Source organism: Ziziphus jujuba, chromosome 6, assembly GCF_031755915.1.
Source record: "Ziziphus jujuba cultivar Dongzao chromosome 6, ASM3175591v1".
In the NCBI taxonomy this organism is placed as follows: domain Eukaryota; kingdom Viridiplantae; phylum Streptophyta; class Magnoliopsida; order Rosales; family Rhamnaceae; genus Ziziphus; species Ziziphus jujuba.
The window spans coordinates 28,711,942-28,723,870 of NC_083384.1; the positions used below are offsets into that span (position 1 = coordinate 28,711,942).

Here is an 11,929-nt window from a genome sequence, read left to right on the forward strand (position 1 = left end):
AAAATGCTGCCAGATCACCTAACAAACATGGGTGGCCTAAACAGTAAATATTCTGCAAAGTGAGGGGCAAAGTATGTAAAAAGAGCTCCAAAGATTCTACCCTTCTGAAAATTTCGAAGCTACAAATGGTGGATGAGTCACTTTGAGCGCTCTAATCCAAACGAAACTACTTTTTTTTTTTTTTTTCTTTCTTTTTATTTGATTTTTCCATTCATTTTTTTATAAATTTCCAAAATTTATTTCTTTTTTTTTTTTTTTTCCATCAACCCACTTTTCTCTATGATTGAGCGAATTCGATTTTTGTCTCCCTCGGTGTGTTTTTTGGTCTCCGTTTGATCGTCGGGGTATTCGGATTCCGTCTCTTTGTATTTTCCAGGTAAAAAGCTTTGACTCTTTTTTTTTTTTTTTTGATCGACGAGTAATTTTCTTTCTTTTTCCGCGAAAATTTTCTTCTCTGAGTTTGAATTTTCTTCGCCAAGAAACTAAGCTCCAGTTGAATTCTCTCTGCGTTGGCTTTTGGATTTTGCTTTCTGTTACTGTTTTAGATTTGGTTTAGACTTAGATCAAAGTTCTTTTTAATCGAAAATTTTTGGATTATTTAGTTTCTCTGCAATTCGCTTTTTTCTTGAACTTCACACAGTTTTTTTGTCTGCTTTCGATGTGAGTTTCCAAGGAATGGATTTCATTTCAATGATATATAATAAGAAATGACCTTTAAATCTGTTTAATATATAACTATAACTTACCTCTGAAATCTTTTATTTCTGTTTTTCTTTTTTTCAATTTTATTGTTTCTTAGACATAGATTTGATCAGTATTAACCAAATCAATCAGTGTTATTGATACTCGAATCGATAGCTGACTTGCTAATTTCAATACAGCTTCTTTGATTATTATAATTATTATTATCTTGAAGATTTTGCTAAATTTAAATCGTTAAACTTCTTTCTGCAGTCTGTTTAAAGAAAATTGACGTTGCAGTTCTTCACTTCTTCTTCGAGCAGCTTGAGGAGGAAGATTGAAGGGAAAGTGCAGGAAAATCAAAAAGGTAAAAATTTTCATCCTGATTTTGATTACGTTTCGATAATTAAAGGGCTTATATGTAATTTTACATGTCCTTTTCAGACAGTGAAAATTAATCAAAAAAATAATTTGGCATTTTTAGGCTGCTATTATTATTATTATTATTTATTTATTTATTTATTTACATTCTAAAATTAGAGATTATTACGTGGCGTCGTTAAGGAAGTAAATAACAAAAAGAACAGCTCATTTTATTCTGTTATAATTGTTGTCTTTTGTCAATCCAAGTGGGCTTTCTGCGGGATTCCTCTGTAAATAAATATTATAAAATTGACAATGGAAAACTGACGTGGTGCCAGATCATGAACGTTTTTGTGATCTGGTAAATTAAGCAAAGTTGGCATTGTTTCGGTTAAATATTTTAAGAATTCTGCATTAGCATTTTACTTAATAACAATAAGAATAAAAAAAGATTTCTATATCACGAAAATGAAATAAATTTTAGTGGGGCTTCGTTCTGAACATTATTCATTTCGACCCATTTAATAAATTGGTCAAAAATTGAAGAATGGGGACCTGGGTGATGGGTATATTTATTGAGAATGAGCAGCTTTATTTTCTCGGTTGTGATTGGGAAACCCACAGTCCTATCATCGGCTTTGCTCGTAATAGTTTATGGGTTCATGTAGCAAATAGTAAAAGAACGTTGGAGTACTTTGGTTTTACAAACCAATAGAAACTGGGAAAAAACTGGGGGTCATGGGGACCATTACATGTTGCGCAACAGTTATTATTTCCCTATATTGATTCAAGAAACGTTACTATTTATCATATCTTAAATGTCCAGCCGCCTGTGGACGAGTGGGATGGGAATAAAAATATATATATATATATATATAAGAGAAAAGTCATATTGCTGACTGTTTGTTTGTTCTTCAAGTTAATGATATAATACTTGGAAAGGTTGAATACTTGAGCTCTGAAAATAGGTTGTATTGGTTTAGGTCTCATTGGGATTTATTCCAATATCTTTCTTTTATAACATATCTGGATTATTTTGCGTTCCCATAGAACAATATTAATCTAAGCTTAAGTAATACCTTTCTGTGATAACTCTTAATATAGTGTAATTTGGCAGCCCTTGTTTCCATGTAGTACAATGTTCTTCCTTGTTCTTGTAACCAGACCTTCATTTCATTGCTAGGGCCTATGTGATTCAAAAGAGTTGTGATTTACAGTAATTAAGTTTTAGAGAAAAGATTTTGCTTATTTTTCAGACTCGTGATGGAGATTGCATTATGAATACAACTTGCTAAGGAAATTTGGAAATTGAAGAAATGAGAAGGCATCGCTTCAGGGAGTCTATCCAGTCCTTATTTGGAAGTCACATTGATGAGGAAAAAGATGAACAGTTAAAAGGATCTACAAAAGGTAATTTTCTCCATCAGACAAACTTTATAATTTTTTTTTTCTCCTATCAGAAACAGAAACCTCTTTATGATCAGCTTGTTAGGTTCAATACGGAAACTTGAATAATGGTATTTGATAACCATTATGATTCAAATATGCATCAGATTTATGTCGCACTTGTTAATAAGTTTGCTGTTTGCTGCAGAAATTGAGGAAAAATTGAATAAGATCTTGACACTTATCAAAGATGAAGGTGTTGAAGACAGTGATGGTATCTCAGTTGGAAACTCCAAAAGAGAATCACTTGCCAAGCTAGTTGAGGATGTTGGTGAACAATATCAATCACTCTATTCACGGTATGATAGTGTAATGGGAGTGCTAAGAAAAAAAGTTCATGGCAAAGGAAAAAAGGATAGATCCTCATCTAGCTCAGACTCAGATTCAGATTCAGATTATTCGTCGAAGGAAGAAAGCAGTAAAAACGGAAAATTGGAAAATGAACCTCAGAAATTAACGGATGGGATTAAGCAAGAACTTGAAACGGCTCATCTTGAAGTTGCCGAATTGAAGAGCAAAATGACAACTACAACTGAAGAAAAGAAGGCATTAAATGCAGAATATTTGAGAGCTTTAAGTAAAATAGAAGAAACAGAGAAAATTGCCAGCGACTTGAAGAGTGAAGCTGAAAGGTTAGAAATTGAAAAATCAGAACTTTTGATTGAGAATAGAGAGCTGAATCAAAAATTGAATACTGCTGGTAATGTAGAAGAAGATCTGAATAAAAGATTGGAAGATCTGGAAATAGAGAAAGACAAGTTAATCAAGGAAAATGAGATTGCCATCAGAAGGATTGAAGAGGGAGAAAAGATTGCTGCAGACTTCAGAGTTATGGCTGATCAGCTTAACAATGAAAAAGAAACTCTTGGGCAAGAACTAGAAGCCATTAGAGAAGAATGTTCCAAAAAAAAGCAGCAACTAGAATCTGCAGAGGAAATTGCCAGAAATTTGAAGAGTGAAGGTGACAGGTTAGACATTGAAAAATCAGAACTTTTGACTCAGAATACAGAGTTGAAAGGAAAGCTGGAGAATGCTGATAAGGTTGTAGCTGATTTGAAGCAAAAGTTGGAAGATACAGAAAGAGAGAAAGACAACTTGATCAAGGAAAACGAGACTGCTGCAAGAAAGATTGAAGAGGGTGAAAAGATTGTAGCAGACTTGAGAGCCACGGCTGATCAGCTCAACAATGAAAAAGGAATCCTTGGGCAAGAGCTAGAAGCTGTTAGACAGGAATTTTCAAATGCAAAGCGGCAACTAGAATTTGCAGAATTACAAGTATTGGATGTAAAGAAACAATTAGAAGTTGCAGAGGAAATTGCCAGAGGATTGAAGAGCGACGCTGAAAGGTTAGATATTGAAAAATCTGCACTTTCAATTGAGAATAAAGAGCTGGAAGAAAAATTGGAGACTGCAGGTAAGATAGAAGCTGATCTGATCCAAAGGTTGGAAGATACAAAAAGAGAGAAAGAGACTGCTGCAAGAAAGATTGAAGAGGGTGAAAAGATCGTAGCAGACCTGAGAGCCATGACCTTACAGCTCAACAATGAAAAAGAAAACCTTAGTCAAGAACTGGAAGCTGTTAGACAGGAATTTTCTAATGCAAAGCAGCAACGTGAACTTGCTGAATCACAAGCATTGGATGTAAAGAAACAATTAGAAATTGCAGAGGAATTTGCCCGAAGCTTGAAGAGCAATTCTGAAAGGTTAGATATTGAAAAATCAAAACTTTCTACTGAGAATAAAGAGCTGAAAGAAAAAGTGGAGACTGCTGGTAAGATAGAAGCCGATCTGACCCAAAAGTTGGAAGATACAGAAAGAGAGATAGAGACTGCTATGAGAAAGATTGAAGAGGCAGAAAAGATTGCAGCAGACTTGAGAACCATGGCTGATCAGCTTAACAATGAAAAAGAAAACCTTGGGCAAGAATTAGAAGCTGTTAAAGAGGAGTTTTCCAATACAAAGCAACTACTTGAATCTGCACATCTTCAAGTATCTACTTTAAGCCTCAATCTTAAAGCTACTGAGGAAGAGAACAGATCATTGAACTTAAAAATCTCAGAGATCTCAAATGAGATTCAGCAAGCACAGAATGCAGTGAAAGAACTTTTGACTGAATCTAGTCAATTGAAGGAGAAATTGAGTGAGAGGGAAAGGGAATATTCAGCGCTCTGGCAATTGCATGAGTTACATGGGAATGAAACTTCAGCCCGAGTGAAGGGATTAGAGGCTCTAGTCACAGGCCTGGAACTGGAGCTGCAATCATTGGGAGGTCAGAAGCAAGATATGGAATTGCAAATTGAGAGTAAAGAGACTGAAGTGAAACAACTGAAAGAGGACAACAAAAGACTACAAGATCAAATTTCAGAACTTGAGTTGATGTCGAAAGAGAGAGAAAATGAGTTTTCTGCCCTTGTGAAGAAACTCGAGGATGACAACAATGAATCATCTTCTAGAATAGAAGATTTGACAGCACAAATTAACAATCTTCTGGTTGAAATAGATTCTTTGCGTGCTCAGAAAGTTGAATTGGAAGAACAAATAGCATATAAAGGCGATGAAGCATCAACTCAGGTCAAACGTTTAGTGGATCAAGTGGATGCACTGCAGCAAGAATTGGAATCCCTACACAAGCACAGAACTGAATTGGAACTGAAACTGGAGAATAAAACTCAAGAAATTTCTGAGTTCTTGATCCAGATTGAACGATTGAAAGAGGAGATAACAAGCAAGACTTTAGAACAACAGAGAATTCTGGAAGAGAAAGAAAGTTTAACAGCGGAAAAGAAGGATTTAGAGTTAAAGCTGGAATCTGTTCACAACCAACGTAGTGACCTAGAGGAGCAAGTAAGAATTAAAATCCATGAGAACGGTGAGTTGAGAGAGGAAGGCGTGGGGCTGAAGGACAAAATTTTTGAATTAGAGAAGATGTTATTGCAGAGAGAGGGTGAGTTCTCTTCTCTCCAGGAGACACTTCAAAGTGGAGAGAATGAAGCTTCTGCTCGAATAACAGCCTTGTTGGGACAGATTAACAGTCTGCAACAGGAATTTGATTCATTGAAGACTGAGAAAAACCAGATAGAATTGCAGTTAGAGAGAGAGAAACAAGAATTTTCAGAAAGGGTATCCCAACTGGAAAATCAGAAGGTTGAGCTAGAGACCACGATAAGTGATCATCAGAGACTGCTGAAAGAACAAGAGGATTCACACAAGAAACTTACGGAGGACTATAAAAAGGTTGAAGGTTGGTTTCAGGAAAGCAAGTTAAACCTCGAAGTTGCAGAGAGGAGGATTGAAAAAATGGCAGAAGAGCTCAGTAAAAATGTTGAATCCAAAGACCAGATAATTGCTGATTTGGAACATGTGGCTGAAGACCTGAGAAGAGAACTAGACGTAAAAGGAGATGAACTTGGTACTTCAGTCGACAACATACGAAATATAGAAGTCAAGCTCCGACTGTCAAACCAGAAGCTCCGGGTTACAGAGCAATTACTAACTGAGAGGGAAGAGAGCTTCAGAATCGCAGAAATGAAATACCTGGAAGAACAGAAAGCGCTCGGAGACAGAATCGTTACATTGTCTGAAAAAATAGCAGCTAATAACGAAGCTCATCAGAGGATAATCGCAGATGTCTCACAGAAAGTACACAGTACTTTGATTGGACTAGAATCGGTGGTTCAGAAATTCGAAGACAAGCATGGGATCTATGAGAAAAGTATTGTGGAAATATCAAATGAGATTCAGATTGCAAGAAGCTGGGTTACAAGAACAAACAATGAAAGGCAAAAGCTGAAGGAGGAGGTTAATTACCTAGTTGAACAACTGCAAAATAACAAGGAACAGGGTTCAGCATTACGAGACCAGGTTGAGAGGTTAGAGGCAAAGACAAGACAGGAAGAGAAGGAGAAGGAAAACCTGACAATAGCTGTGAACCTACTTGAGAAGAAGGCAAGAGATTTGGAGAAGAAACTTCAAGAGAAAGAAGAGGGAATTGTAGGATTAGGAGAGGAGAAGCGGGAGGCGATAAGGCAGCTGTGCTTGTCGATCGATTATCACCGTGATCGCTATGATCACATCAGGGAGGTGCTCTTAAAGATGAATGTAAGAGGCCGGAGGACTACCTAGCCATCTTTGATTTCTTTTTATTATTATTATTATTATTTTAATTTACTTTATTTCAGTGTGTTCATTTTGGTTTCAAATCATTGCATTGTTTTGATTAGTTCATTTTTTTTTTTTTTTTCCAATCCAAACAAAAAAGTAGGCCGGTGTGGTTATAAACATTTTTAGGGTGATCTTTGAACATATTATAACGTACATCACAATAGGTTTGGTTGTAAATTTTTGGTTTGATTCCCTATATCAATTCAGCATGTGTTATATGCTAATCAAACCTCCTTTTTTCATGTTGTATTTACCTTTCTTCACTGTTTATACGAGCCAAAAAAGACAACACCATAACTCCAGCTCTTAATATCCTGGCAGGATTTACCCTTAAAAACATCTATATGAGGTTGTAAAATTGTTATTTGTTCACAAAACCAACAAAAAAATTCATAAATCATAAAATCAAAATTAAATACAAACTTCAAGTAAAGGTAATATAATACCAAGAAAATGTAACCTGCAAAACGTATAATATCCTATTTATATGTCAGTCGCCATAAATATAAGGGTTTACTTGTATTCTACAGAAGGGTATTAGATTGCATCTCGTGCAAACATTTCCTGAAATATACTTTATTGCCAAAATGCGAAAGCATAAGAATAGGAGAGCTAAGTTAAAAGGGTTTGGATGATGAAGACAGATAGGTGTAGGGGCATTTCTAAAATTCCTTCATTCTGGATATAGAATAATTGGTAATACCTTCTCCTAATATTCTTTCCCTATCTCGATATGCAAAATTAGCAGTGAGATTAACAAAATAGCTCGAGTTTCTTCTTGCTTTAGTCAGATATCCTCATCTCAACTCCAAGAATGTCCTTCACCGACTCATACGTAACGAAAGCGATTGCTATGGATGGGACCACCTAAAAAGAAAAATGCCTTTTAATGTTCCCATACCAAATAGCTTCATTTTTTTTTTTTTTTTTTTAATTCCTACCACCACAATATTTACTCACTAAAAGGAAATAATCCACAAAATCTATACTTCAAAAGACAGAACACTTACCTTCACAGAATTGGGGATCAATCCCTTGTACAGCGCTCCAAATCCCTCGTGCCGAACAGTTTTACGAAAAGCATCAATCATCCCATTATATTCAAGGGGTGCCTTGCTTCTTCCATCACCTGTGATAACTGAAGCAGCATCCTTCCAGCCCACCATCTGCATTCTTCTCCGAATAACATCAAGAGGATAAGCAACAGTCTGGCCGACAGTTCCAGCAGCAGCTCCACATGCAAGCCTTGTGATCACACTCAGGTCATTGTCCTCAACAAGTCCCAAAGGTTTGGCTTTGATTAAATATTCTTTCAAAGATTCATATACTGCAAAATTCAAACCCACGTATGGAACCTGTAAACATGGCAAAAATAATCTCAGGTTATAAATTAACAGATATAACCTATGGATACATTCAATCAGAAATAGAACTCATCAACAAAGCAAAAGTCTACTATATTCAAGTACAGATTTTTACAATGCAAATGTTAAGTGAATGAATCTATAAATTAATAGTGGACAGCAGATATTACTTATAATATGGGAATTCAGATGTAGATGAATGTATCACTTACAACTCCTATGACAGAAGGTAACCAGCCTTTGTATAAAGACCGGGGACCTTCTTCCCGAAGGACAGTTGTAAGAGCATGGAATATTCCCCTATACTGGCGAGGAGACTTTTCTGTCTGAAGAAATTAAAATTGAGATGAAGTTAATAGATTAAGTAGATAAACTAAAGAGCCCATACACCAAAACGGATAAATTTATGCCAGACCTGTTAAAATTCCAGAAGGAAAGTCTGAAAGATACCTGGACAGTCAGCCGACCTCGTACCAAGTCCATTGGGTAAGTTGCTGACATGGCAATAATTCCAGCACATGCACCAGCTCCAAGACGTAAAAGAGGTGTGAGCTGAGCCTCTTCTGCAATAGGTGAAGAAACAATAAATTACGTTCTTAGTCATCATAATCATCAAACACTACTCTCTCTCCCTTTTCCCGCACAATTTTTAGACTCATAAGACATACAAGCACATGACAATATTACAACTACCACATAATATGATGCTAATACAATAACATCCACCATAGTCATCACATGAATCAACTCAAAAGCCTCACCAGATGAATAACCATAAAACCAGAAATTTAAGGGCTTGAAAGTCAAGCATAAATTGAACCACTATGATATATTACCAATCCCCAACAAATTTACAATCATGTAACCAAATCAAATGCAAACACACAGAATCCACGATAAATGAAACCACCCCCATCCAACACTGAGATCCACAAATGTTATCTTTCCCCAAAGGAAAAAAGCATATTAACAAGAACATAATCCAGATACAAGCCATAAGTGCATACAGTCTCAGAAAATAAATAAATTGAATCCATCCAGAAAAGCAAAGAGAAACTCATACCATTTCCAGATTGGTGTCGGTAGAGCAATAGAATACCTCTGTTAAGAGAAGATCAAAAAAGAGATAATGAGGCAATTTTTAGATCATTGCTGGTCTCAATATAAATTAGATAATAATGCTTTCTAATTGCCAGCTAAATATGCATTTCTATCCTGTAATTGCACAACTGTTATATATAGAAAAAATGAAAATTTAAAGTTAAAGAAAAAGATCAAACAGAAACATACTTAGATGCTTGCTCATAGCTATAGAACTTGACTGCTGAGTTTGGAATAATGCGGGCACAATTAGTTCCATTGCCCTTAAACAGGCCTCTTAAGCCCTCGGTTCTCCATATATATTTCAAGCCTTGAACTGTCCCATTGTATTTTTTACTGTGAGGATTTTGAACCTATATTACACAAGCAGATTCAATTTACTCAAGTTGAACAGAACCGATATACATTACCATCTCCTTAGTCATATTAATGAACAGCATAGATCAAACATCTTCTGAATGCAAACCAAGGATTTTAACAAAGAAACTACAATTATATTATGAAACCAAGATGAAAGAAAAGGAATAACCTGGAGTAGAATTTTTAATCTTTCCAATGGAGCAACAGCGGTGCGTGACCTGCAGCAAGTTAAATAATACACATTGTCAGGATATTAAAATTTGATCTTCAAATCTAACCCGAGTACTTATATACAATAAAAAATTTGATGGTAAGTAGAGATTCTTGGTTGCATACTAACATAAAAAGCACTTCTGGTCTCTAATATTACATGCATATCAAGCACTAAGATGAAGATAACTTCCCAGAAGATAAAAATTAATATCTGTACCCATCTAGAATGTCTAGGAAAGGACCATAAAACTCAACAAAATAAATTTACATGTGTCAACCATGCCAAGATAACATTTTTGTCTCAAGTCTATCTAAACTGACACAAGATTGAACCAATAACAAAAACCAATTTCTTGAAGATTTGCTTCCAGTAAACAATAAGCTCCATAAAATAAACAAAATAATTCAAAAGAGTCTGAGATTATTATTTCTAAGAAACAAGTAAATAACAATTACTAAATACATTAAGTGATTACCAAAACCAAAAAAAAAAAAAAAAAACCCACTTGAAATGCAATGAAACAAAAAGAGAAACACTTTCTTTTTTTTTTTTTTTTTTTTCTTTTTTAAAAGAAAATAACTGAACTAGATTATTAATCGGATTTAGATTTAACAAAAACAGTAACTGAAAGTAAAATCAAAAAGCTAGCAAATCTAAAACGACGACAATAGAGGAAAAAAAGGCGCGAGGAAAAAAATTTCAGAATGAAAAAATAAGAATAATAATAATGGAAAACAGAAAAACACGAACAGAGTATAGAAAAATCAAAATGAAGGAGAGGAAGGAAGCAATGGCAACGAACTCACACTCCGCCGGCGACTCCACCAGCGATGAGAGACTTGCAGACGCTGAGTAAGGCATGGCTAGGGGCTTTAACTCCTTCACTGGCGAGTTTGGCCTCCTCAGCGAGGTTGACGATGGTGGAGACCGCGGACTCTCTCGTCGTCTTCCCAACTACATCTTCGGAAGCCATTTCGTACACCCTAATAAAAAGGTAACCAAACAGCTCACCGGAACCCTAGCACTCGCCGTTGGAACTAGCCGCCGATCGATTTCGTTAGTGGTCGACAAAATTTTGCCGGCGATTTTTTTTTTTTTTTTTTTTTTATGGGAAACTGCGTGGCTCCATGCACTGTACGGACGGATGGGTCGTTGGGGGAAGTTTGGAAGGAAGAAGGAAACCACGGAAGTCCGAACCACAACAAAATTATTATCCTTTTATATCTCAAAATAATAATTATTATTATATAAATAAATAATAAATATTGAATTTCGATTTTTAAAATGTTTTCGATCTTTTTGGTCTGAAATATTTGTTTACATATGTTTATTTATTGGTTGGTTTGGTGGTCTTTTTAAAAAAAAAAAAAAAACAAACCATGAAAACCAAACATTATCTTTTAGTAATTCAAAACAAAACACTTTACTGTATGGTCGCCTGGCTGAGATTTTTATTATTATTTTTTTAATATGATAATTTGATTGAAATATATCCAGTTAATAATTTTCATATAAGTAATAGATAATTATCACTATTTATTAATGCTAATAAATAGCAGAAATTTTTTCCCATTTTGGGGATGAGCCAAATTGTTTTCCCTTTCTCTCCTTTTTTTTATATAAATATAAAATAATTGATTTTACTTGTTATGTGAAATTTATAAAGTCAAATTCAGTGATATATAAAATAAAAATGGAATTTTGAATTTGGTAATTTAAAAAAAATAAATATGAAATAATATTTTGGAACAGTTTTATGATCATAAAAATAGTAAAAATATAGTTTAACAAAATCGTATAGCATCATCAGCATGCAGCCTATATGAGATAAGATTTGTGAGACTTTGGAATGCTCACTTTGATTTTTGGGTAATAAGAGTTTCTAAATAATAATAATGATAATAATAAGACTAATCGATATAAGTATTTTTCTTCTCTTAGAAAAAAATAAATAAATAAAATAAAAACTGAGATCACTATGAGGGCAAGGGTGTAATGGCCTGAGTGTGATATCGCTACCAAAGTAGTACCAAAATAAAAAATAAAAATAAAAATAAAAAGTTTCCAAAGACTTGTGTGTATGGGAACGTTTCATATAATATATATATATATATATATATATATATTTTTGGGTGACAATAGCAACATTTGGTTTTTTTTTTTTTTTTTTGGTCGAACAAAATGGCAAGGTTTCTGTTAGTTACTGATTTAGGCACTTTAAATACATCACATGCAATGT

At 34.6% G+C, this 11,929-nt stretch overlaps 2 protein-coding genes across 2 annotated transcripts; one reads left to right on the forward strand and one right to left on the reverse strand.

Moving 5' to 3' along the window:
• Positions 1-113: 113 nt before the first annotated feature.
• LOC125419191 (COP1-interactive protein 1) lies at positions 114-6,662 on the forward strand. The gene is made up of 4 exons (XM_048464653.2): positions 114-376; positions 955-1,048; positions 2,301-2,454; positions 2,639-6,662. The coding sequence occupies exons 3-4, from the start codon at positions 2,361-2,363 to the stop codon at positions 6,610-6,612; spliced, it is 4,068 nt and encodes a 1,355-aa protein (XP_048320610.2). The 5' UTR covers positions 114-376; positions 955-1,048; positions 2,301-2,360; the 3' UTR covers positions 6,613-6,662.
• A 445-nt stretch (positions 6,663-7,107) lies between these two features.
• Positions 7,108-10,882, reverse strand: LOC107430119 (mitochondrial adenine nucleotide transporter ADNT1). The gene is made up of 8 exons (XM_025079230.3): positions 10,497-10,882; positions 9,646-9,694; positions 9,306-9,469; positions 9,079-9,116; positions 8,466-8,578; positions 8,228-8,341; positions 7,662-8,006; positions 7,108-7,518 (listed from the first exon to the last, which is right to left on the reverse strand). Exons 1-8 carry the CDS (start codon positions 10,661-10,663, stop codon positions 7,435-7,437), a joined length of 1,074 nt encoding a protein of 357 aa, XP_024934998.3. The 5' UTR covers positions 10,664-10,882; the 3' UTR covers positions 7,108-7,434.
• Positions 10,883-11,929: the final 1,047 nt, after the last annotated feature.

Bases quoted from the DNA above. Each gene is read 5' to 3' on its own strand.
- LOC125419191 (XM_048464653.2), top strand. From the start codon at position 2,361: ATGAGAAGGCATCGCTTCAGGGAGTCTATCCAGTCCTTATTTGGAAGT. The intron at 2,455-2,638 runs GTAATTTTCTCC...TGTTTGCTGCAG, and splicing joins GTTAAAAGGATCTACAAAAG to AAATTGAGGAAAAATTGAAT.
- LOC107430119 (XM_025079230.3), bottom strand. From the start codon at position 10,663: ATGGCTTCCGAAGATGTAGTTGGGAAGACGACGAGAGAGTCCGCGGTC. The intron at 8,007-8,227 runs GTAAGTGATACA...CCATGTTTACAG, and splicing joins TACCTTCTGTCATAGGAGTT to GTTCCATACGTGGGTTTGAA. The intron at 7,519-7,661 runs GTAAGTGTTCTG...TTTTCTTTTTAG, and splicing joins TGATCCCCAATTCTGTGAAG to GTGGTCCCATCCATAGCAAT.